At 42.0% G+C, this 23877-nt stretch overlaps 1 protein-coding gene across 14 annotated transcripts in view; it reads right to left on the reverse strand.

Moving 5' to 3' along the window:
* Window positions 1–2144: 2144 nt before the first annotated feature.
* LOC102288843 (calcium/calmodulin-dependent protein kinase type II subunit gamma) overlaps window positions 2145–23877 on the reverse strand; it is a 42257-nt gene continuing 20524 nt past the window's right edge. The window contains exons 7-23 of one of the 14 annotated variants that reach the window (XM_005943878.3): window positions 23724–23826; window positions 23176–23259; window positions 22784–22878; window positions 22182–22304; window positions 21951–22034; window positions 20742–20784; window positions 19866–19928; window positions 17257–17297; window positions 16423–16506; window positions 13086–13130; window positions 12891–12945; window positions 12613–12693; window positions 10013–10153; window positions 7569–7644; window positions 7366–7460; window positions 5873–6109; window positions 2145–4748 (exon numbers count right to left, since the gene is read on the reverse strand). In XM_005943878.3, the coding sequence (XP_005943940.1) occupies window positions 5877–6109; window positions 7366–7460; window positions 7569–7644; window positions 10013–10153; window positions 12613–12693; window positions 12891–12945; window positions 13086–13130; window positions 16423–16506; window positions 17257–17297; window positions 19866–19928; window positions 20742–20784; window positions 21951–22034; window positions 22182–22304; window positions 22784–22878; window positions 23176–23259; window positions 23724–23826 (1446 nt within the window). In that variant the 3' untranslated portion in view covers window positions 2145–4748; window positions 5873–5876. The remainder of the gene's footprint in view (window positions 4749–5872; window positions 6110–7365; window positions 7461–7568; window positions 7645–10012; window positions 10154–12612; window positions 12694–12890; window positions 12946–13085; window positions 13131–16422; window positions 16507–17256; window positions 17298–19865; window positions 19929–20741; window positions 20785–21950; window positions 22035–22181; window positions 22305–22783; window positions 22879–23175; window positions 23260–23723; window positions 23827–23877) is intronic. The other 13 variants (XM_005943879.3, XM_005943880.3, XM_005943882.3 and 10 more) reach the window with 13 other exon arrangements.

Below are 23877 nucleotides of genomic sequence, written 5' to 3' on the forward strand. Positions count from 1 at the left end.
TTAAGTAGTTACAAGCATTTTGCAGGATCACCTTGCCACAAAAGCTGAGCATGATTGAAAAGACTTTTACAAACTCTGAGATGAAAGAATGAAAGACGGGGAAAAGTCCTTTCAGACCTCAAAGTCAAAAGTAATTTACATTCAGGAGACTTGTTCTGGCTTTTCTCCCAATTTCATAGGCACTAAAAAGTCAGAGGTCAGAGAGAGCTAACAAGACACATTCCCTCCAGAGTTCCTCCCTTTCTGTGTCTTTGATAAAGTAAGTATAAGTGTGGAAGTTAACCAACTGCAGAGCTCTTCTCATTAATCACACAGAAAGCAAAGGAACCAGGGGGAGCTGTCCTACATCCCAGATTCACACACACACAAGTCAGACCCTTAAAATAACCGGGACCATCATAAATAACAGCACAAAACCTTTTTAAATGAAGCTGAATCATTACTCAACGCTTCAGTGTTCGGCTCAAATAAGACCACTGGAAAACGGTAAAGGCTGAAGTGGTGAGAAGGGAAGCTGCACTATCTGTTGAGCAGCGATTGCTTTAGTCTGTATGCATGTTAATGGCCTGCAGGCTTTGCAGTGTTACTCTGGGCTTAATCTGAATTCGTGATGCGATGACAGTCCTGCACAGAGGGCAAATATTATGCCAGCTGTTGTTGCTCAGTGCATCCTGCCAACCAGTGACACACAACCTACTGCCAGTTTGTTTAACTCTGCTCTAATCAAAATCTTCCTCCTGCAGCAAGCCAGTGTCTCCTTGCTTAACATCGCCTGGGACAAACTAGTATCCTTCCTAAAATTCCCCAAAAGCGAGTATGGGAGCAGAGATTTTCAGCATAACTAATCAATGTTGCAGTGTTACATAATCTGCAAAGTGTGTTACATCTCTATTAGCGCCAAATTTGGTGATTTCAGGACAAGTATGAGCGACCATGGTGACAGAAAGCACACTGGGTAAACACAAAGGGTTTTTGGCAGGTTCCTCTGTCTGGGAATGGATGGAGTGCAAGCGATGGATACCTTTCTACTAAGATTTTTTTCTTTTTAAGAGAAAGGACAAAAATGTTTCCATTTGACAGTGGCTTTCATGAGGTTAAAAAAAATAGCAACAAAAAAGAATCTAAGTTGAATTGAATGAAAAACAGGTCAACAGCATAGCATTATCATCCTCTGGGGCCCACTGGGGCCAATGCAAACCAATGCATTTTAGCACATTACACCTGATCAAGACAACCTGCTGAAGTCCAAACTGACCATCAGAAAGGAAAAGAAAGGATTTAAGTGGTCCACCCTGATCTGCACAGATTTACAAATAACAGTCTGATTAAAAAAGAAACTATTCAGTGTGTGGCAACTCTCTTGGTGAAAATGCCTGTTGATCTCAGAGGCGAATGGCCAGATTAGACACAAACCACTCATTCCAACTGTTGTACGCAGAGGAGTGTCTCTGGACGTACAACACATCAAACGTTTATTAAAGCACATGGGCTACAGCAGCAAAGATCACACCAGCTGCCAGTCGTGTCAGCTAAAACAAAACAGGAAGCTGAGGCTACAAGTTGTACTGAATTGCCAAAATTGGGCAATATAAGACTGATCTGTGCAGTCTGAAAAGTCTCTTCGGCTGTAATACTTGAATGGTAGGGTCAGAGTTTGGTGTAAAAATTGGATCCATCCTAATTTGTACTTATAGTTCAGGCTGGTGTTGGTGTAGTGTGCAGTTTGGCACACTTTTGGGGGCTTTAATACCAATTAAACATTGTTTAAATACCGAAGAATACCCCACGTCCATCCCTTTGACCTCAGTGTTGCCTTCTTCTGATGGCTGCTTCCAGCAGGATAACATGTCATGTCAGAAAGCTTTGATCATATCAAACTGACTTCTTGAACATGACAGTGAGTTCACTGTACTCAAAAAGCCTCCAGTCACCAGAATCGTCATAGATGTGCAGCAGCTGTGTGATGCTGTCATGTCAATATGGACCAAAATCTAAGAGGAATGTTTGCCACAAAGGACAGGAATCCATCTGTACTAACGTGGTGTACTTAAAGCGACAGATGAGTGCATCGTATTGACATCGGCTTGTGTTGAAGCACTCTGTGAAAGTTCTCACGATAATAAATGACTCTAAAGACAAACCAGTGCTGAAATAGTATTTTTATTAAATACTTTCAAGATCCAAGTTTGAAGAATAACAAAGCTATGATGAAGACCAACTAACACTCAGACAAACACTTGATAGTCGTCAATTCATGGTTGTATTTCATTGTACATCATGATCATGCAAAAAAACTCCAGCATCCATGTGAAGGCTGGGGAGAAAGCGCAGCCCAATATTATATCATTACAACGCAGGGAAAACATCGAGGGCCTCATACCAAGCTACGGCTCCTGAATCTATTTTTTTTCTTTAAATTTTGCTTTTTTTTCAAATATTTTTCATGTCACCTATTAAACATTCTGGATGGAGGAAATTCATATTTCAAAAGATGCAAATATCATATATTAACACTAGCTCCATCCGTATTCCGGTAGGTACATGGTAGAAATGTGTAACTGAAACATGCATATAACTAGGTCTTCCCGCTCTGCTTCGTGACATGTGTAGGTCCCAAAAACCTGCACGCCCACACCAGAACTTTCTCAAAACTCCTCCCGACTGAGCAGGCACGATTTAAAACCACCAAGGGTAGATTAGATAAATAAATAATTTAGTCCTGATCAATATCTATCATTTCATTTTTGTCTTTACTGCTTCCCTCTTTTTTTTTTTTTTTTTTTTTTTTAAATTCCTGTGTGCGAGGGACAGTGCAGAACTCCAGCTTGGCAGATCGGCAAATTACCAAAACGACAAAGTTAACAGCAACAACAACGAAAGAACTCAAACCAGTAACACGGAAACAACAGAGAGAGAGAGAGAGAGAGAGAGAGAGGTACAAATAAACATCTCAAGAGCAGAGTCTGAACACAGAGGGAGGGGGAGGCGGACACCTTGCAGGTTGGGGGGTGGGGACGGTTTCGGATACAACTGTCGCACATGGATGGAGACGATTAAGCAGCACGGCGAGGGCGGCGCCGATGGTTGCAGCAGCGGTGTGGATATGTTACACAGCTTAAAAACACCACCAGGCGTGCGCGTGTGCATAATATGATATGAAAAGATGGCTCACAGCATTGTGGGATCAGGACTAACGACACTATTATGAAGGTCTTCATATCTAAATATGCATCTATTAGGCTGAATTTGGGGGGAGGGGTGTTCAAACTACTTTTCAACCTGTTATTTTTATTTTATTTTTATTCCCCGTCTCAAAAAAACAAAACAAAACAAAAAAAAAAACCAAACAAAAAACAGTCGTACGGCCATGGATCTAAAGCTGGTAGCCTACACAAGCGTGTGTATTCATGTTTGTCGTGATCGGTTGGAGAATTTAAATTACAGGGGAAAACAAAACCCAACAACAAATGTTGCTCCTAATCTACTCGGGGAGGTCACAGAGGTCATGGGGTGATTCCCACTGCCCAAGTGCACAGGATGAGTGTCTCTTAGATACATGTACATATATTACACTTTTCTACATATATCTATACATACACTGTATTTACACAGTGATTATAAACAAACCAGGGCCTTGCAGAAAGCAGAGAAACAGCGTGGGAGGGAAGGTTAAAAAAGAAACTGGTTAAAAGAGAGAAGAGAGGCGGGAAGGGATTAATGAGGGAGAGGCGGCAGCAGCAGCCCACTCTCTCCCTCCACTGCATATAGACATAACAGAACCTGCTAGCAGCTAAGGTTAGCTTTAAATTTGCACAATAAAAATCCCTCATTTTTAAAAACCAAAAAACAACAAAAACTCAGCTGCTTTAAAAAGGAGCCAGAAAACATAATGAAGCGAAAAGGCTCCGGTTATTCACAGGAACGCAAAAGGGATCAGGACGCTAAAAATGCAACAGAACACATACCACCCCCCCACCCCCACAATAACACAGTTTCCGTTCTGGTGAAAAAACAAACAAACAAACAAAATAATAATTAAACAAGCACACAAACACGTAAAAAGCCTAAAGTTCTACACTTTGGTGCGTCATGTTTTTGATATCAAGTTTCTCTGGTCATCGACTGTCTGACTGAGCCAACCTGATTTGTTTTTCCCTCTTTATTTCAGTGGGGGAAATAACAAACTAAAAATCTCCCTACATCTTAACAGCAACAGTCCAGGTAGTGAGCAGTTTCTACCCAGTAATCCCTAATGTGACCAAAATCTCAGCTGCTAACTTGACACTCCTCCCTGTTCCTCCGTTATTAGATAGTGAATATAAATGCTTGGTTGGGTTTTGGTGGTTTTTCTGGTACATCTAGTCATAATTTACACAGTATATTCATAACTCATACTCATAAACTGTCACAAGTTCAACTGTAAATCCTCTGCTCCCCCAGGACGTCTCATCTCGCGCGGGCAGAAAAAAGATGGCTGCCAGGGGAGGGACAGAGGGCAAAGACGCGCCCTCCAATCAGGCGCCAGATGCATGCATCATCCCATGGGGGCGGAGTCTTGTGTTCAGCCAGCCCCCAGCAGGTCAAAGGAGGGACAGGATTGGTTGGTATCGTGGAGAGGGATGCGATCTCGCCCGGCCGGGCTCCTGGCACTAGCCAATCCACGCAGAGGACGGACCTCTTAAACACGCTCGCTGAAAAAACACTGCCCCCCAAAACACACACTCCAGTAGACTGGAGGCTCAGGACCACTGGGAGGGGAGGGGAGAGGAGAGAGGATAGGTTGGTACCACAGCTGGAATCATCAGAATGTAAACAGTTCCAAGAATAGTTTGAGTTTATTGCTGGTTCTTATTTTTGTTGTTTCACTAAGTTTGTGTTTTTCTTACAACATCACAGTCAGTGCTGCTCCAGGACTATCACTGAAATGAACCAATCACATTTTTGCAACCTAGGGATGGCAGGTGTGTCTTCAACGCTTTCTGCCAGAAAGGCTTTTCTTTAACTTAAGTTCTTACTCCTGTCAAAGCATCTGATTTACTGATATTCTCTTCTTTTTGCTTAAATTTGCCATTTTGGTGGTGCAGCAGTTATCACTGTTGCCTCACAGCAGACAGTCCTGTGTTTGGACCTTGATAGGGCCCTTTAGCGTGGAGTTAGACTGGAGGCTTGTGCTACTTTGTGCTAGTTTTCTCCAGGAGCTTCAGCTTTTCCTGTCACTGCCCATCTGTGGCCAGATTCTTGATCTCAAGAGTTTGGCCACAGATGGGCAGGAAAATGGCCACAGATAACGGTTGATGATTAAAAAAAAAAAAATAATAAAAAAAAAAATTCGAATAATAGTCCAACAAGCCCTTCCATCATCCATCATCATCACTTCCTTTTTTCCTATCTTCCTTCCCAATTCTTCCCAAAACTTCATTTCTACCTTCTTTTCATCCCTATCAGTTTTCCTTCTTTCCTTCCCTTCTAACCTTTTCTCCTTTCCTTCCATCCCATAACACCAAACCGAGCCTTATTTAAGCCAGTTGAAATAGTCCATGAAGCACCATTAATTTGAAGTTGAGGAAACAACACCAACCTGTTGATATCAGATACACTAAATAAAGTCACATTAGGGAAAAACAATACAAGATTAAAATGATCAAGGGTCCAGGGGTAGTTTTAGGGGGCATTTTTGGTCTGCCTGCAGCAGAGATTCCCAGCTGGATGTGACTACTGGGATGTCTCAACATTACTAAAAATATTAAAAAAAATATATATTTTAAATATTTAAAACGGTCTCCTGTGGACTATTTAGACTTTTCTGTAACCGATCATGTTTAACCCAGTAATGCAGAAACAAAAAACTCTTGTGAGGAGTAAGGATGTGTACCTGATCACTGTAGTGGTGCAGCAGGCGCTCCAGAGCAGTGGAAGTGGACGTTAAGCCACTTGCCATCGCGGCGATGCCACACTCTGGTCTCCTCTGATTGGCTGGAACGGGGGCGGCCGGTGGAATCCACGAACTGTGTGAGCCGGATGTAGGCGATGCACGCGGCGTCCTCGCCGATCAGGTGCACGTGTGGGTTGAGCAGGGTGGTATGCACGGGCTTGCTGTTTTTGCTCAACACTGCACAAAGTAGAAGATATGTCCATGGTCAGCAGCGACCTCCAAGCATGACAAATGAGCTGCAGTTCCTTCAATCCATAATCGGGTCGTACCTGAAGTTTCCTCACGTTAAAAGGTGAAACAACCATATTTAAGCCTGGCATAAATTGGTGTGTATAGCTGATTTCCCCTTCATTTTTTAATGTAAACCGTGAAATCACCCATTAGTATTTATTAGGACGTAAACTGTAAATATTAAGGGCTTGGCTCACTGAAACTATTCATGTCACTTCAGTGGACCTCTCGTCTTTTTATGTTACAGAATGCCATTTACGTGTATGTCAGTTTTCTGTGTTGATGTGATGCAACAGTCCATGAATGCACCATGCTAACAAAGCTTAGCCCTTCACCTTCTCATGCATACATGATTTCAGTGTGGCTGTGTTCATATTTCACTTACAGTCTATGGATCACAGCCCTCACTGGATACAGAGACACCACAGGATTAACTCACACTGACAGCCAAGCAAAAATACTCTTTGACTCTCACTGGGAACAATTCAGCTATTACTGGAAGAACATCTCGTCCCATAAACTGTGCAGTTAGCAGACTTGCCAGCTTTACCTATAGGAGCCTACAGTGTACCTCACTACATGCTTTAATGCCTGGTACTAATACTGTATAGTGTATTCTTCTGTTATTTGTTTGTTTGCTTGATTAAAAAAAAAAAAAAAAAAAGGCTGAAATGTGTTGATCAAGTAATACTACAAGAGTTGTCGTAGCTTTGAATTCTTGAGATCATTGTTCTTTTTTTTTAATGCACTTTTATTTAGAATTTATTTTTTCATATTTAAATCCTTAAAATAAATATTTTAAAAACACAATCACAACCATTTTTGACAGATACTCGTCTTAACTAAGGGCTGAACACTAGTTCAGGCTGTGGATTGACAGAAAAATGAGGGACTGGATGTGTACCATCATCATGGTTACATTTTCCTGCTTAAATCAGGAATCTTGACCTTCAAAATTCAACAATTTCCCTTTTATTTATTGGACATAATTCTGTTTACAACTAACTTGAAAGAGCCACCAAAGCTGTATGAGCGGAGCTTATTTTCTTTAAATAATGAAATAATGATGAGTTGCAGTTATAAATAGTCCAATAGTGGAGTTTATCCACACTGCCAACTATTCTTGCTATTTCCTAACTTGCCTGGTATTTCAAACCCCTTAAAATAAACGGTATATTATGCAAGTAAAGAAGAAGACTCACAGTTTTCAAAGTAGAATTTGTGAAAGTCCATGCCCTCCACCAGGTTTCCCAGAGCCTCTGGTTCGAAAGAGGTGAGTCCAGGATCGCAAATCCTCCTGAACATGAAAAAAACGAAAACAAGATGAGCCTGTTACCAAATTGCACTCGTTTTCACTCACAGAAAGCATCTGCTGCTTTTCACTTTTACACACAGTTGTACTCACGTGTAGGCATCGAAATCTCCATTGTTGATTGCTTCAATCAGCTGCTCCGTAATCTTGATGATCTCCTGTTTACGAGCTGCAGACAGAACAAGAGACAGAAAGAGGCAAACAGATGGCAGCTGGTGAGATGCCAGTTGGAAGGTGAGACAATAACAGTGTGGTGGGTTTCTGCACAATGACATTTTGTCTCATCACTTCAGCTCCTGCCTTCCTTCACGCGCTCTTCCTCTGTGGCTACGGCTCAAGTCCCCTCTTTAACCTGGTCGCCCGGATCCAAAAGCTGCCTCGTCACCGGAGCTCGACCCCCATCGCTGTCTCTCGCTCAGCTTCTCGCCTTTGCTACGACACAACAACTGACTGAACACGACTCTCCGCTGTGAGCACACACTGCCAACCAAACAGAAGCAACAACTCTGCTAGTAGAGATCACAGCCTTCCTCACTCAAGGCCCACTTAGCTTTCTCCTGCTATGACCAACTGTTAGAGGCACAAGTGAGCAAACTTGCCAGACTTTGATGGTTTTATTCCCTCAGCTATTCCATGAACTGATTAACAGTAACAGTCTGATCAACTTCAATCCCTTTCCTCTTTAAGTTTCTTTATATGTTCTTAGTTAACATCTGTTCCACACCAAACAAGCCATGAACCTACAAGTTTACCATTTATTTATGCTAGTTGTTATTCAGTGTAAAGTGCCTCACACACTTTTAAAGTAAAAGTAAAACCAAATGAAGAGATTAAACGTGGTACAACCCTCCTCTCCACAAAATCAATCAAGCGATATTTTCTTGTAGTCGACAAATTCTATGAAAAACACTAAAACCAGCAAAAAACCGAGAGCACTGCATTTTATTCTGTGCCTTAAGAGCTCTGATTTCTAAACACATCAGTGAACCACACCGATGGGCCAGACGACATGCTTGGTTATTAAAATCAGCATGAGCGCTACAGCTTATCTTGACTCGTGTAGTTGTTAAGTTGTTCCTTCTACTTTTAAGATGAAAAGCAGAAACAATACAGACACTCCAACGAAGTTTTATTTCATTACTCGGAGCACTTAAACAAATATCAACGGTTTCTAGTAAATAATTGCTAAACATCCTTTCATCTGCATTGTCAGGATTACTGCTACTATACAGTATTACAGTATTATCTAGGTCATTTTATGTTAGTAGTTCATAAAAACTGTGTTGCATGCCCCACTTCAGGGGAAAAAAAATAAAAAAATAAATTCACACCTCAAAAACCACAATTTCTGTTACTAATGATGTAAAAAGTGAAATAAAGATCAGCATGACAGACACTTGGGAAATTCACATTTATTTTTGCTGTGAAAATTAAAATCATATTCATTCATTCATCTTATTCATTTTCCATGTTTTTCTCATCTACGGTGCACCCACATAATTTGAAAATCACTGCCATATTTAATGGCTGCCTATTACGATTTCAGGGATTATTACTAAGAAATTGTAGTTTAATAATACAATTTGCTATAAAAGTTCTTGCCATCTACTACTGCTGTAAATGATCTGGCATGTTTCTATACATGTGACGTTAAAGACAGCTTTCTGACGCGATTCACTGAATTAAGGGGACATTAATGTCTTTTTTTCCCCCACCTGACAAGTTGTATCATTACTTCAATAATAAGGCATGAACACACCTTTAATCACACACACACACCATCTGGCTGCCTGAAATACTCAGAAGGGCAACAAAACCAGAATAACCTCTTTTTCTTTCAGCTGCTCCCTTTAGGCGTCACCACAGCAGATTAACTGCCTCCATCTCACACTATGGTTAAAGTTAAACCAGCTCTCTGCATGTATTCCTTCACTACATCCATGAAACCCCCTGCAGCTTCCTCTTTACCTTCTTCCTTCCATTCTCCAATATAGCCACCATCACTCTTCTGCACATGCCCAATCCATTTCAGGCTCGCCTCTCTAACTTCATTTCCAAACAGCTCATCCCGAGCCGTCCCTCTGACGTCCTCATTTCTAATCCTGTCCATTCTAGTCACTCGCAATGAAAATCTTAGCATCTTCAGCTCTGCCTCCTCTCTTTTTGTTAGTGTCACCCTCTCCAAGCCACACATTATAGCAGGTCTCACTATCAACTTTGGAAATCTTCTCTTTTAGTCTTGCTGTCATCGTTTTGTTGCAAATCAGGCTTTACTTCGGATTTTTGACCCGGGTGTTTAAGCTCATCGGCCTTCACTACTTCAACATGGAACTTAAATCAAGACAAGTTAACTGTAAAGAAGCAAAACTGGCGACCAGACAATTTATTCAGAACCAGCTTTAAAAATAAATAAATAAATACTCAAAAAAAAAACCACTAACACACTCAACGAATGCAAAGTTTCAGCGAGCAGCAGGTAACAGTGAGGCGCTGGCAGGGAAAACCGAGTTAGTCAGTTAGTGCGGATGTGTTCTTACTCTGCTTAGTGTTGCTTTTAGCAGCGACAGTGTTGCTCCCTAGTGGAGCGGCAGGTATGGATGACTGTGAGAGTTCAGACTCGGGGCAGGAGCTGTTGCCTGTGCTGTTCCATGCAATGCGCTTTACGTCATGCGGTGGAACTGAAACACACAAGGGGTGGTCAACAAACAAAAACATGTGGATGGACAACAGACAAAAATGACAGAAATATGATCATTTACACATAACGCGCACACACTTAGCTCATGCAGGGAAAAAAAGGTTGATGAAGGTGATGTGGGTTAGTACATTTGGTAGAATAAGAAAGAAACGGCTAACATTGCGTTTATGACAGACATGCAGATGGGTGACATGAGGACAGGGTGGTAGCTGGAAGCCAGATCAGTGCCGCTCTGATCGTGATGCTGTGCGATGTGGAAGTCAGTTAAATGCCTGCTCTGCTCACATCTACTCTACTCATAACGCTAATACACATTAACATTAAGCCTCCTCTGATGAACTGGAACACTGAGCAAAGAGACGATCGAAGCCATTGTTTGTTATTTGCTCAAGTTATGCCTGTGGGGAAACTTAGCATGTTCAGGAAGGAAGGCAGGAGTGGAAAATGCACACAGGAAAGAAGTTAGAAGAGGAGGAAGGGAGAGGGGGAGAGATTAGATTGTACTTTAGTGAAAGTTTGCCTTGCAAGAGCAGGAGGATGAAGAGAAGAGGTCAACAGACTAGAGGAAAGATGATAGAGAAAATTTGATTGGTGAAGAATGGTGTATTAAGAGAAATGGAAAAGAAATTAGAAGATAAAAAAACACACACACACACACAAAAAAAAAAGAGAGAGTACAGGAAGACTGAGAAAGTGTGAGGACGTGACGCTCTATGGCGTGCAAGGTTCCATTGAAGTCAGACAGGCTGCAAGGTCTGTGAGACTGGGCGACTACTTTAGGACGATCAGCCGCAAGGTAAGCAAGACTTCCTCCAGATGGAGCCGTCACGTTAGGAGGACAAGGGGATAGATGTAGCCATCACCAAAAAAAGAAACTCACGCGCACGCACACGCGCACGCAGGTTTCAGGGTTCCCACAGTGGCCCCGATGACAATAAAAATCTGTGTTTTTGAAATGACTTTCCACTATTAGAGTTAAAATGAGAAGAAAAGAAACATAAGACGGGGTCTGTTATTTTTTAAAAGTTTGATCAGAGCACAGTGATGTTAAAGAGGACCGTGATGCTTTTCCTCATTTTCTGTCTGTTACTATAGTGGATGCTCATGTTAAACAAAGTGTCATATAGCCAGAATAAATTACGTTTTTTTTCTACTCTTGGTTCTAGATGATATCAAAAACATAATTAAAACGGTCGTCTGATGCACCCGTCCCCACCGTCCACTGTTCAAAACCTTCTGTTTGCAAGGGGCAGCCAATCAGAAAGAAGTGAGCGTAAAGAAGGGGGGGGTTGAAATGAACTATTGATCACACAAAACAACATTAGTTGAGTCAAAGCATTAAAAACAAGATCGTGTTAAAGGAGCATAACAGGTTCCCCTTAAAGTGTCCATTAGAAGAAGTTACACAAGATCTATGTTGCCTTGCTCTCACACAGCGAGCAAGAATGGAGAGCAGGAAGTGTGTCAGCAAACCCAAACAAATAGCATGTTTCTCATAACTGCTGAAAGATTATTCCAGTTTATTACAACTTAATTTCAATAAGACTGCATATAAACTAACTGCTCATATCTGGGAATGCAGTGGCACTGTTGAGGTGAAATCCAATAGGCCAAAAACACAATTGACCGATTACCCAAGATGTAAAGATGTAAAGCAGTGACTTAGTGATTTGGTGGTTTTCGAAGAGAACATGATGCTGATCGTGTGGTCACAGTCAGAAGACTTCGCTTGAAGCACTTATAATCTGCCTGTTTACTGTTTTTAAAATGATTGAAGCAGTTTGGGATCATCTTGACAGAGTAGAGCAAAAGGGAGGAACATTTTTTGTGCATTTGTGGGTACGGTGAATGAAAGATTAATTAATTATTAATTATCTGAATACTGAAACGTCTCAATGGAAACCTGAGTCCAAGAAATAGTTTTGCTACTGGGGAAATAAAGATTTGTCATTTAATTCAATGACTTGTTTCTACTGGAATCTGTCATTTGTCAATGTGCAGCAAATGCTACTGAAAATAATAGTTTTCAGAGCAAGCTAGTGCTGTCGTGTCCCCATGATCCTGTTGAAAAACTGATTATTTAAGCCGTGTTACACAGCATTAATTGGAAAGCCGTTGCTACAAGATGGCCAAATGGTGTCGTTATGCTAAAACTACCAAACGAAGATCAAAAATGCAATAAACTGGAATTAACCTACAGAAATTTGTAAAAGCCAAACAAAGGTGAATCATTTCAAAAATCTAAAACCAGCGGGAACCCTAAAAGAAAAAAAAAGAAAAAAAAGCTTGGTGGATCAGAGTGAGGGTGGGGGCTCAGAGATGTAAGACGTTATTGCTGGTGACTACAGAAAGCCAGGGTGGGAGTGGGAGTGGGGGGGGGCGGTTATGTCCTGGCCAGAGGCGCCTGTATAGCTTTCCGGTTGCCATGGATAAACTTACTGGCAGGTGAGCTTTGAGGTGAGGGCAGAAGTGGGGGCATCTCCTCTGTAGCGCTGCCCTGACTCAGCGCCGTACTGTCCGCTAGAACACACATACAAAACGCAGCCAGACACACAATAAATACACACACGACAGACACAGTCAAAAGTGTGACAGACACGCGTCATATCTCAGCACACCTGCCAGTCAGTACAGTTCAAAAATAAATAAATAAAAAAACTCACTAAATGGGAGACAGAAAGAGAGAACAGGATAAAGGGAATAAAACACTGGAGTACCTTTCCTACCTTTCATTTCCTCCTCGTCGTTGGTGGCATTGCTTTCTGTTGATCCCTGAGATGCAGAGGAAAGAGACAGACACATGTTGAAATCAAACGCTGCCAGGATCCGGCAGGATCGAGCCCATCAGGTGCGTGTGATGCTCTGCGTCGGGCTTTCAGACAGAAATAAAAACAACAAAACATACATCTCACCTTGACGCCATCGGGAGCATTGTGCACCACTGTGCTCTGAGATTCCTGCGATACAGAACAAGACAGTTAGTCCAAAATATTGTCCTCAAACAGTGCCTCTCAACTGGATTTAAAGTGGGCCCCTTTACTTTTTACCTCAGCCAAAACTTAAACATCTTCACAACAGCTAGTGGATCCAAAACTTTCAAGAGTGCCCGTGGCAATGGAGAGGAGATACTTATTTTGAGCTGTAAATAATGAATGTCTCGTCTATAAAACACCAGAAAAGAGTTTGTAATTTCCCCAAACGCTGGTCACACACTAACATCTTCAGATGTTTGTTTAGTCTAAACACAGAGATGCTCTCAGAGAAGACGAAACACAGGGGAATCATTTGCTGAGAGCTCACTCAATCAATTAATAGCCTCATCATTTCTGGTCTGTTATCATTTATCAGATTTTACTGGAACTACACCGAGATAATGAGAGCATACAGCGTTATTGTTTTACAAAAACACAGTTAGGAGAATTAAATGCATTAGCTGCAGTTTTCTGTTTTATGTGTGAAAGTAGAGCAGGGCGATATGGCCAAAAATATTTATCACGATATATATTTGAAAATTTGCGATAACGATATAACTGACGATATAATTGATGCGAGACAAAATACAACTCCACAACATTACTAGCGCAAAAAGACAACCTTCCATTTATTTTCACTTAAACAAGAAGCTGGTTTTTATGTACATTAAAGCTTTATAAAAATGTAACAGTGCAAATGCAAATTCCTTGCTGAAAGTTTAACCAAAAGGCATTTCCAGTAGAAATGGGCTGACATATCCTGAGCATAACCATGTATAATATCCACTGAAGTTAAAAAGAGGTGCTTTGCAACATTAAACTGCAGTGTGCAGTACGTATTTTTCGGACCATAAGGTGCACGGGATTATAAGGCACATTAAGCGAAACAAAGCAGTCAGATAAATCAAACTTTATTAAACTCATTCTTCTTGCTTCCTCCACTTCTGTACCATTGATTCATTAATGTTGAATTCTCTGGCAGCTGCTCTATTCCCATGTTGTTGCAGTATATTAATGACTAACCTCGTATTGTGGATGGATTATCTCAGTTGTTCTCCTGACTGAAGTTTGGTCCGTTTACAGCATCCTGCCATGCGATTGCATTTGTCTCTAACCATCAGGAACCTTCACGTTAACTTTTATAAGTGGAAAAGTGTTAGTGTTCGTCCTCCAGCTTCACTGTTTATGTTATGCTAACATAGCTGTGTCGCTAGCGATCACGTAGCACATCATTATATACCAGCTAGCCCAACTTCAGTAACCCTACAAACGTCACTGCTGTTTAGTTTCCTGTCTTCATTTATGTTGGAAGTGATAGCAGAGCTGTACGTTTGATTTTTTTCAGAAATCTCTCAGTCAGAACATGCAATATCATGCTTAGGTAACTAGCGAAACTAGCGAGCTAACTTCCGCTAGCTTCCTGCTAACTTCTAACTCCGTTAAATGTAATAACTTTTGTTTTCATGGATGCCTGGAAGTTAAACTTCATAGTTACACTTGGTAAAGCAGCAACGCTGATCGTTTTATTAAAGATGAAAGAATTTAGAGATTTTTTAACTCTCAGTGATGCTGCAGTGTTGTTTGACCTGAAAAAGACGGAGTTTAGGACCCAGATTACTCCCAGATTTAAGAGCATCTTAGTCCGACAAATACGACAATAACAACGGCCGCTTGCATGTTCTGCAAAAAAATGTGCTTTGTTGTGTATCTGACGGACAAACACCAAACCAGTTCCACATCACTGAAGTTGCACCATTTTTACAAACCAATTCTGGTTCATCTGTTTCACTCAACAATCGGCCATGTGCGTATGAAAACAAAGGCACTGCGCATGCGCGTTTTACTCCCATTCTATCGCGATATTTCATTTTCCTATCGTTGCCTAACATTATACCGGTATTACCGTGAACGGTATAATATGGCCCAGCCCTATGTGAAAGTATCATAAATATTACTTTGAAAAGAAAAAAAAAAGACGCAGATTCTGTTAGCTTTTAAATAACCTCAAAACAGACACCTGATACTTGACCCGAGACTTCACAGAGCAAAGAAAATGTGGCCACAGTCCCACAAACACTGGGTCAAAGAGTTAACGTCCCATTTTAAACTGGAACAGTTTAAATACAACGCCCGAGGCTGCACCCAGAAGTACCACGAGATCTGGCAACTGTTTCTGTCCCATTTCAGGACGGAGCTTCTTTCCTTTCACCACACAGTCTGTCCTTCTGTTTGTTTTCAATTCTGCTCATATAACCAATAAATGCATAAATTACTTTACGGAAGGAGTTTTGTACTTTTGAGACCTGAGTGCAAATCCATAAATGAAAAGCTTAACTATTATTACTCAGTTTAAAATATTTAAAAAATACATAATAACAAACCCTCGAGAATGAGAAGCTGCTCAGTTAAACGGGTAATATTTCATGATAATTGCTGCAGGTTAACAGTAGGTTGATTGGCTCCGTGTAGTTTTACCGTGTATGCATTACATAACTGGGGAACTGCTCTTTGAGCTGATCATCAGTTTCTCTATTAGACGGTTTTTTAAACATAATATCTGTGTCTTTGGGGACCTGTACCTCCAGTTGAGAAGCACTACCAAACCAACCCGACAGTGTTATCCAACCACAACACTACAAGATGTAATTTAATGCATGCTAGTAAAAGCTTCTCAAAACCACAGCATGCTAGTGCTGGATTGGAGCACAATGGTCAAGTTTTTCACTACAATGAGGATGTCAATGGGGATGTTATGGATGGTGCGAGGTTAGAATGACAAAGAACAGCTGGCTAAAATATGTAGATGACAAAGAAAGATGTTAGGATGGGAAAAAGATAAGAAAGTAGCCGATTGAGGATTATATACAGATATAAACATGGGGCCCATTACATAAGACTGAATTGTACTCTGATATTAACAGGTGGAGGTCTCCAAACGGGGTCTCGACAGCTTTACGAGCTGCCACTTTAGGTACACACAGTCCTGCAAACAAGGTCATGCTCCTGTGGCTGACAGGGTGCACATGTGCACCTGTTTAGATTTTTTTTAACTAAATTTAAATAATTTCCAGAAGTGTTTCACCTAAATCAGGAGCACACGTGCACCACGGTTGGTAAGCTTATTGGGACAGGGGATGTTACAGAGCAAGATCTCCTGGGTGGTAGATGAAGGATGACAAGCAGATGATGGAGGATGAGGCCCAATGGGTTACTATGCAACTACTGAGGGAACAGGGGGATTAAGAGGCAGGGCTGACACTGCGGCGGCCTACTGTACCATCTGTGCGTTCGTTGCCATGTTGGTGTCTTTCAGGGCATTGATGGCGCTCACTATACTGTTCTTACTGTTGTTGGTAGAAGGCTGGGACGAGAACGCAAACACTCAAAGTGAACACATACGTCACACACACATAGAGAAAGATGCATTAGAATTGAAACACGCCTTTCAGGAAACGGGGCTAATGTTGGTGGAAGCTCCCGGGCTATTGAGAGCTAACAGGGTAAATGAGAGGGTGAGTGCCACAGAATGGCCTCTAGATCATCCCTTTTACTGCCTCACTAACTCTCTATGCCGCTCCCACTTAACTACACAGAGTGACCCCTGGGGCAGAAAAGAAAAAGAGGAGTGGGGAGCGAGATGCTTAATAGCAGCAGAGGCTGATGGAGATTGCTGGGAAACAGAGCAGCAGACATTTGACTGAAACTGACTAAAGGTGAAAGAATAAAACCAGCATTACGGAACTAATATTTATAAATTATGAGTGAAAACGTTGGTTTAAAAAAAAAAAAAAAAGTTAAAAACTTGTGGAAAGGACTGCAGGATTATGGGATCTAAAAACACACCATAGAAAGAAACTCCTCTGCAGATATAAAACAAGGTCAATGTGAAAACGAAAACCCCCCCCCAAAAAAACCAACCTTAAAATGAATAATAACTACTGCACAACAAAAGATATTCATTGAAATAATAGGAGGAAAAGTGCGCAAAAGAAAGACTGTGAAAGACAGAAAAAGAACAGAAGGCAGAAAATCGAGGTCAGCTGACAGAGGAGAGATAGGACACCATGTAGCAGAACAAAAGAGGGCAGAGAGGTGATGAAGAGAACCTTACCTTAGCAGAATCTGACTTCTTGTTGAGTAAACTTTTGCATGCTGTGGAAAAAAGGAGGATAGAAGGGGAGAGAAACAGGTAGAAAAGTTAAGATTTACTGATGATGATAGTTCGTTCGTACCTCTAACCTACGTTACATCTATGAATCCCCAACACCTCAGTCACTGTGACAAAGTAAGCTTAGATGTTTCCAAAGCACAACATGCATTTAATGGATTTCTCGGGCATTTTATGCCCCTTGGCTGTACAGGCTGCTACACTCTGCAAAACCCATTCACATCATAATCCATTCATTGCCATCTGGGGATATAAGAGAAACCTGAGAGCAAAGTAAACTTCCTCAGTCCATTTCCTGCCTGGAAGACCCCAGCAGATCTAGAAAGAGAATGATGGCCAGACTCAAACTGCCGCCAGGACTGACAGTGATGAGCTAGGTTAATGTAAATCATTGATTTCCTTTAAGGGCTCCAGTCACTTTTCCTCTCAGTCTAACGCTCTCAACTCTCTCTTGCTTGCTTTTCTCTTGTTTTTCTACCAACACACACAGGTTCCAAAAATCTTATCTTGAGTTTCTTACCTTCCAATAGGAAATTGGAGAGGGATAGAGGGGGAAGGAAGAGGGGGGAGGGTTTAAGAGAGGGCTTAGTATTTCAATACATGAGAGGAGAGATAAGGGGCACAGCATTTACAGCAGCAAACAATATCAAGTGAAAACTCATGCTCCCTAATCTTGGCTGTTGCATTGATAGCAGCTTATACTTTGGCCTGGCCATGCAGCATCCAAAGGGGAAAAAAAAAAAAATAAAGTTTAATTTTCAGTTTTCATTTTCATTCAAAAACTAGAGAAAGGAGAGCTGATTGTTCACAGTGCAAACATCTGCTCTTCATTTGGCTACATCTTCTATCAAGCAGTCACCAGGGTGCTACTGTGACAGCATGGGACTACCACGTTCACATGCTCTCTAGCACAAATTTAACATGGCAAGATGGGTAGAGGTCAAGGTGACACACAGGAGGAGGGCTTCACCCCTCGAGCAAGATTCTAGCTCGGTGATGAGAAAGGAAAAATGTGTTAGAAAGCATCTGAAGGTGTGTCTCCCGAGAACATTTTGTAGGAATTAACCACACAGGACACCCACATGCGAAAGGCAGCAAGGCAAAAACCGAATTAGAAACACAGAGAGATGCTTCAAACTCACACTTCTGTCACATTCTGCTATAATGCCATTAAAAGGAAACATCATGAGCAAACGGCCAAGCCTTGCCTCAGAAATACTCTACAGAGAAGTGCAAGGAAGCAGTTATAGGTTTGCAGTGATGAGTGACATCATCAGAGGACCAAAAGCCAAAAGCCAAGAAAAAGAAAATAAAAAACAAAAATCTTAATTATGGATGACTTAAAAGGAGGAGAGATGAGGAGTCCAATCTGGAGTGATGATGTCACACATATTTACAGAAACTTACAAAACAGGCAACTTGGTCCAGTCTCAGTGAAGGAGCCCGCATTCGGAGGGCTTTAGCTGACAATTAAAGCACCACAGGCACCCCGAATCTCAGCGCACCAATCACACATCCTAGGATTAACACCCGCCTCCCCTTAGGTGTCTCAGGTGAAGTTATCTCCCCATAAACATTTTACCTTTATCCTGCCTACAAACAGATCCTATGGAGAAGTGTATAGACACTGCAGAGCAAAAAAGATCCTCCGTTCTAAAAAGGGAGACAGAGAATCCAGTCTGCTCTACATTGCTTCTAATGTACTCAATCCATGGAGCCACCATTGGAATCGCCGACCTTCACCACCCATCTCCACCGGGCAGGATGAGAGGAAAATCTGATTTTAATACTTTCAAAACAATCCCTCCATCTAATGTGGCAGACTTGCTGCCACATTAGCTTGTGGGGTTCCTGTCTCAAGGGGGAACTTTGCTTTGAAAGTACTAAAACAGACCTTAAGAGGGGGAGTTGAGACGTGGGATGCCTTTAACCTCAAGTGATTCATCGGGAAGAAACTGATGTTTTCAACAGTAGCGGCACTGAAGTCAGCACTCCCATCCTCCGTCTCAGTTATTCTCCCCTCTAGCTCCTCAACATCCAACTTTCTTCCTTTGTCCCATCAAACCCAGGTCTGACGATGGCAGCACGCCAACCCAGCTCTTGCCGGCCCCCTGCAATGTGAGTTCCCGCCCCCAGGATACATGCCCCTCCTCATCCCCTGCCCCAGTCCGCCCTGTGCGAGCACAGAGACGTAAGGGGTCAGCTGGAGGTCAGGATGGAGCTTGCTGGAAGTGACGCCATAACTAAGTGAAGATGAAATGTGGGTTACGAGGTCACGATTGAATGGCGCTGATGTGTGAATGTAAAAAGCACTTTTTAGTGCAGGCTGACGTAAACTCAAGTGAAGCTTATTTACATGATTGCTACACAATACCCCTAAATGAGCAAAATCTGTGAGGGGATGCATGCTTGTGGGTGTGTATGTTGATGAGGATGCTTGCAAAGGCTGCATGCAGGATTTGGGGGATGGTGATGAGGGCCAACCCTGTCCCATGAAAGAAAGTAGTTGTGTATGTAAAGAGGAAGTGGATGGGCGTGTCTCTGGGACGTACCTTCCTGAGCCAGTGAGGCCGTGGAGGAGGCGGCAGCAGCAGAGTTGGTATGCTGCCGGCCCACTATTGGATAGAAATGCTACAGTTGGGAGGGGCTAAGGAAATTATGCAGGTCGATCTCATGCTGTTCAGTCATGGGCCGAGAAAGCTACAGGGGGTGCTGGCTACAGCCCACATGCATCTTAGACTTTGATACAAACGGGCCAAAGCAAAGACGTGCACCCCTGTGGATTCCTAGGCCCAGGGTTGAAATCATTAGCCATCGACTGACCAATTACTTAAAGGCTGAGAACAAGGCTTCAACGAAAACAAGTCACTCTCAGCAGGCTGAGATAAAAAACACAGAATCTTAATAGTCACCTGGTTTTATAACACCACACTTTCCCCCAAACATTAAAAAAGAAAAATCTCATTAAAGTCTAGGCTTCGTTCTCTCAAACATGCTCCATGGGCAGCAGAAAAGAGGGACACATACACGCGCGCACACACATACACACAGGGAGAGATACATTAGCACAGACAAGGACATAACTGGCACCCACATATAATCTGGAACAGATTATGACAGAATATCACATTTTAGGCTGCTAACATACATGATAATGCACTCATAATAATTCAGTAGCACTCATAATAATTCAGTAATACAATATTTCTATCATATCACAAAGAAGCTTCGTGTTTCAGTTCAGTTTAATGTTGTAAGCAAGCAAACTCCTGGGCGCACACAAAAACATTGTTATTTTGAGAATGAGTGGGTGAGCGTGCGTGTGTGGTGAGGGGGTTAAAAAAGGTGCAGAGGACTCTATCCACTTTCCTTCCTCCACTCCCTCTGCATGTGCTGCGTGGGAGGCTGAGGGCGAAGGGCACACCCACCTGAGAAGTTTCTGGACACCAGCATGGTGGTGAGAATGGCTCCCTGGAGGAGGAGGAGGAGAGGAAGGAGAAGAGAGAAGTGAGGGGAGGTATAATGAGAGCATGGCGTTTTTCTTTATTTACTTAATGTTGTCTGTAAAACTCTAATGTTTAAAATAAAATAAAAAAAAAACAAACTTGTATGCTGTCTGGGGAGATGCACCTTTAACTGTACATTCTCACATCTCAAAGCCCTATATTCCTCTATGCAAATTAATTTAAATGATGTGGCAAAACAAAATAGCTGATACTTGAGGCATGAGTTTGCATCAGTGGCAGTGAATGCAAACTACAGTAACTGGAGCTGGTTGACATTTAAAATGTTTCCAATAGAGGAAAAAAAAAGCAGAGGTTCTCAAAAGTGAAATGTTCATACGCAGCAATTTAGAAGATCAAAGACTTTGGCAGACATGTGATCTCAGAGTTTGGCTGATAGTTTCGATGGTTGATATCAACCCCTCAAAGCAGCATAATTTACAAACCGAAACATTTTAAACCTCGCAATCCAAAATATATGTCGAAATGATATAATAGACAGGGCAGGTTTCAACAGCTTCACAGCAAATGACAATGAATGAGATGCACAGCACAGCGAGTTAAAATATTTTCAATAGTCTCCAAAAACAGACGCATAGAGTGAACTCGAGCTTTCCAACACTATTGCATTGTTACATTTTAGAAATAATCGTCCAAACACAAGTTTCCTTATTTTTGTGCTACGTTTCTATGCTCACACAATAACTAACTCATGAAATGTCACGCACAATAACACCCATATCACAACTACATTGCACAATTATCTAAGATACACAACAATATCTGTGTAGCTTAACATATAATACACCAAACAAGGGATTAGTTACTTATTCACTGCACTGTTGTATTGTTGTGTCTTGTTATTATTATTCAATTCAGTTCAGTTAATCAGTTATATCATCTTTCTCTGCCATGTGCCCCATTCGAGCCATGAAATGCTGACAGATCAAAGTGGAATGATGAATATTTTATGAGCACCTACATCTTTTAATAAAAGTGTTGACTGATAGATCACATCTCCCAAGAGGAAGAGATGTGGTATACTTCCACGCTGATATTTTGTCCCAGCCCTTTAAAACCACAGGATAAAAAAAAGTAACCAATCAAGGCTGGTTTAAAGCCTGAGAAGCCTACCTTGAGTTTTCGGCGAGCATTGAACTTGCGGAGACATTCGACTGTTTCCTGTCTGTGCATCATGGACGCCACTGTAGAACGGTGCTGTAAGGGGACAAAAATGGAACAAAATAAGTCAACAGATTCTCAGGGCAAGTATGAATCCGAGTTATAGTTATGTGACGGGTTTAATATGGTAAATCCCTAGGTTTTTCCATAATGTACTCTGTGGTGATTTAGGTGAATACTTACGCAGATCCATGGGTGTTTGAGAGCCTGTTCAGCAGTGATTCTTTTGGCTGGGTTAATTGTCAACATCTGGTTAATCAGGTTCTTTGCCTCTGGGGTCACCGTGTCCCACTCTGGAGACGGGAACTGAGGAAATAGGAGAAACAAGTGATACGTCAGTTGTGAGAGATTTCTGGTCAGCTGATCAAGTGGGTTTCTAGCAGATCCATGCCATATGGAAACCAGTGCTTGAGTTAACTCCTTAAAATAGGGAAGATTATGGAAGGGGGGGGGGCGCGTTGGAGTCACAGAAAACATGCTGCAGTTTTAAAACTCAAATCCCTGCAAACAGGCTGAAAAGTGACTTCATTATTCATCGACTGAGAGAGGAGAATACCCCTTCTCTGACTCTCACACACTCTCTCTCACACACACACACACACCCCTCTGCAATGCGTCAGGAAGGCCCTGATAGGATCAATAGCTTTGGACCACATCTCAATTGGACACTATTAAATGTTCGAAAACTGCTTAGCAAACTCCTGCACTGCACCCATCACACCTAACACACACACACACACACACACACCTAACACACACACACACACACACACACACACACTTACATCGTATGCCCCAGCTTTGATCTGCTGATAGAGTTTATGTTGATCTTCGTCCCAGAATGGTGGATATCCCACTAACAAGATATAGAGAATAACACCTGACAGGAAACAAAGAGGTGAGAAGTGATTCAGCAAGATCATGTTACAATACCATTTACCGTGGGCAGCAAAGAATAAAATCAAGACAAGGAAATGCAACAGTAAGAAAGGGAAAACTTAGTTATTGCAACACTTTGAGCACAATGAAGTCACCTCTCAGAGAGGCTGCAAGATCATCATGCTTTTTTTTATGATTCCCATTAACCCCTACGAAAACAGTTTTACTTTTAAATGATACTTAAAAGCTGTTGAATAGGTTCATTCGACCCGAGGCACACACAGGTGTCAAAACTCACCACAGGCCCATATGTCCACAGGCTTGCCGTAAGGGTCCTTCCGCAGGACCTCAGGGGAGAGATAGCCAGGAGTGCCTGCAAACCCTGCCCAACAGATAAATCAGAAGATACAATTAACTTTTATTAAACTCCCGGTAAAGGCTACTTTCATGCCGTTATATAAACAGCTTAAATTATAGCGACCCGTACGCAGGGCCAGATTATGATAGTGTAGAGTCACTAGCAAATACCCATTAATCATTTCATCCCCGCCACAGAGTCAGCCAAGTGCTGGCAGCTTGGCTGTTAGCCAAGACACAATGACCTAAGCATGACCTGGAAAGTGGCAGTGAGCCTCTTAATCAATGCTCCTGCAAATATTCTGTGGCTTCAAAGCAGCAGCAGATGTGAAACTATGTGGCTTGCTGTATGAAAGAGGGCCTGTTCAGCAGTGATTCATGCCCGGTGTAGGAACTATCAAGTGCTAAACACCCAGATAGAATAACAGATCAGGTAAAGGACCTGCTCATTTGATATGCGTGTTTGTGTCACCGTTTTTGTTTTCTTACCAAACCAAGCCTGCTGGTCCCCCTGCACTTCAATAGCAAGTCCAAAGTCTGCCAGCTTCACTGCGGCTCCCTTCATCTTACTGGCCAACAACAAGTTCTCAGGCTGACACACACACACACACACACACACACACACACACACACACACACACAC

The sequence above is a fragment of the Haplochromis burtoni genome, unplaced genomic scaffold (assembly GCF_018398535.1).
Source record: "Haplochromis burtoni strain Fernald_Lab_line unplaced genomic scaffold, NCSU_Asbu1 Contig_278, whole genome shotgun sequence".
NCBI classification, from domain to species: domain Eukaryota; kingdom Metazoa; phylum Chordata; class Actinopteri; order Cichliformes; family Cichlidae; genus Haplochromis; species Haplochromis burtoni.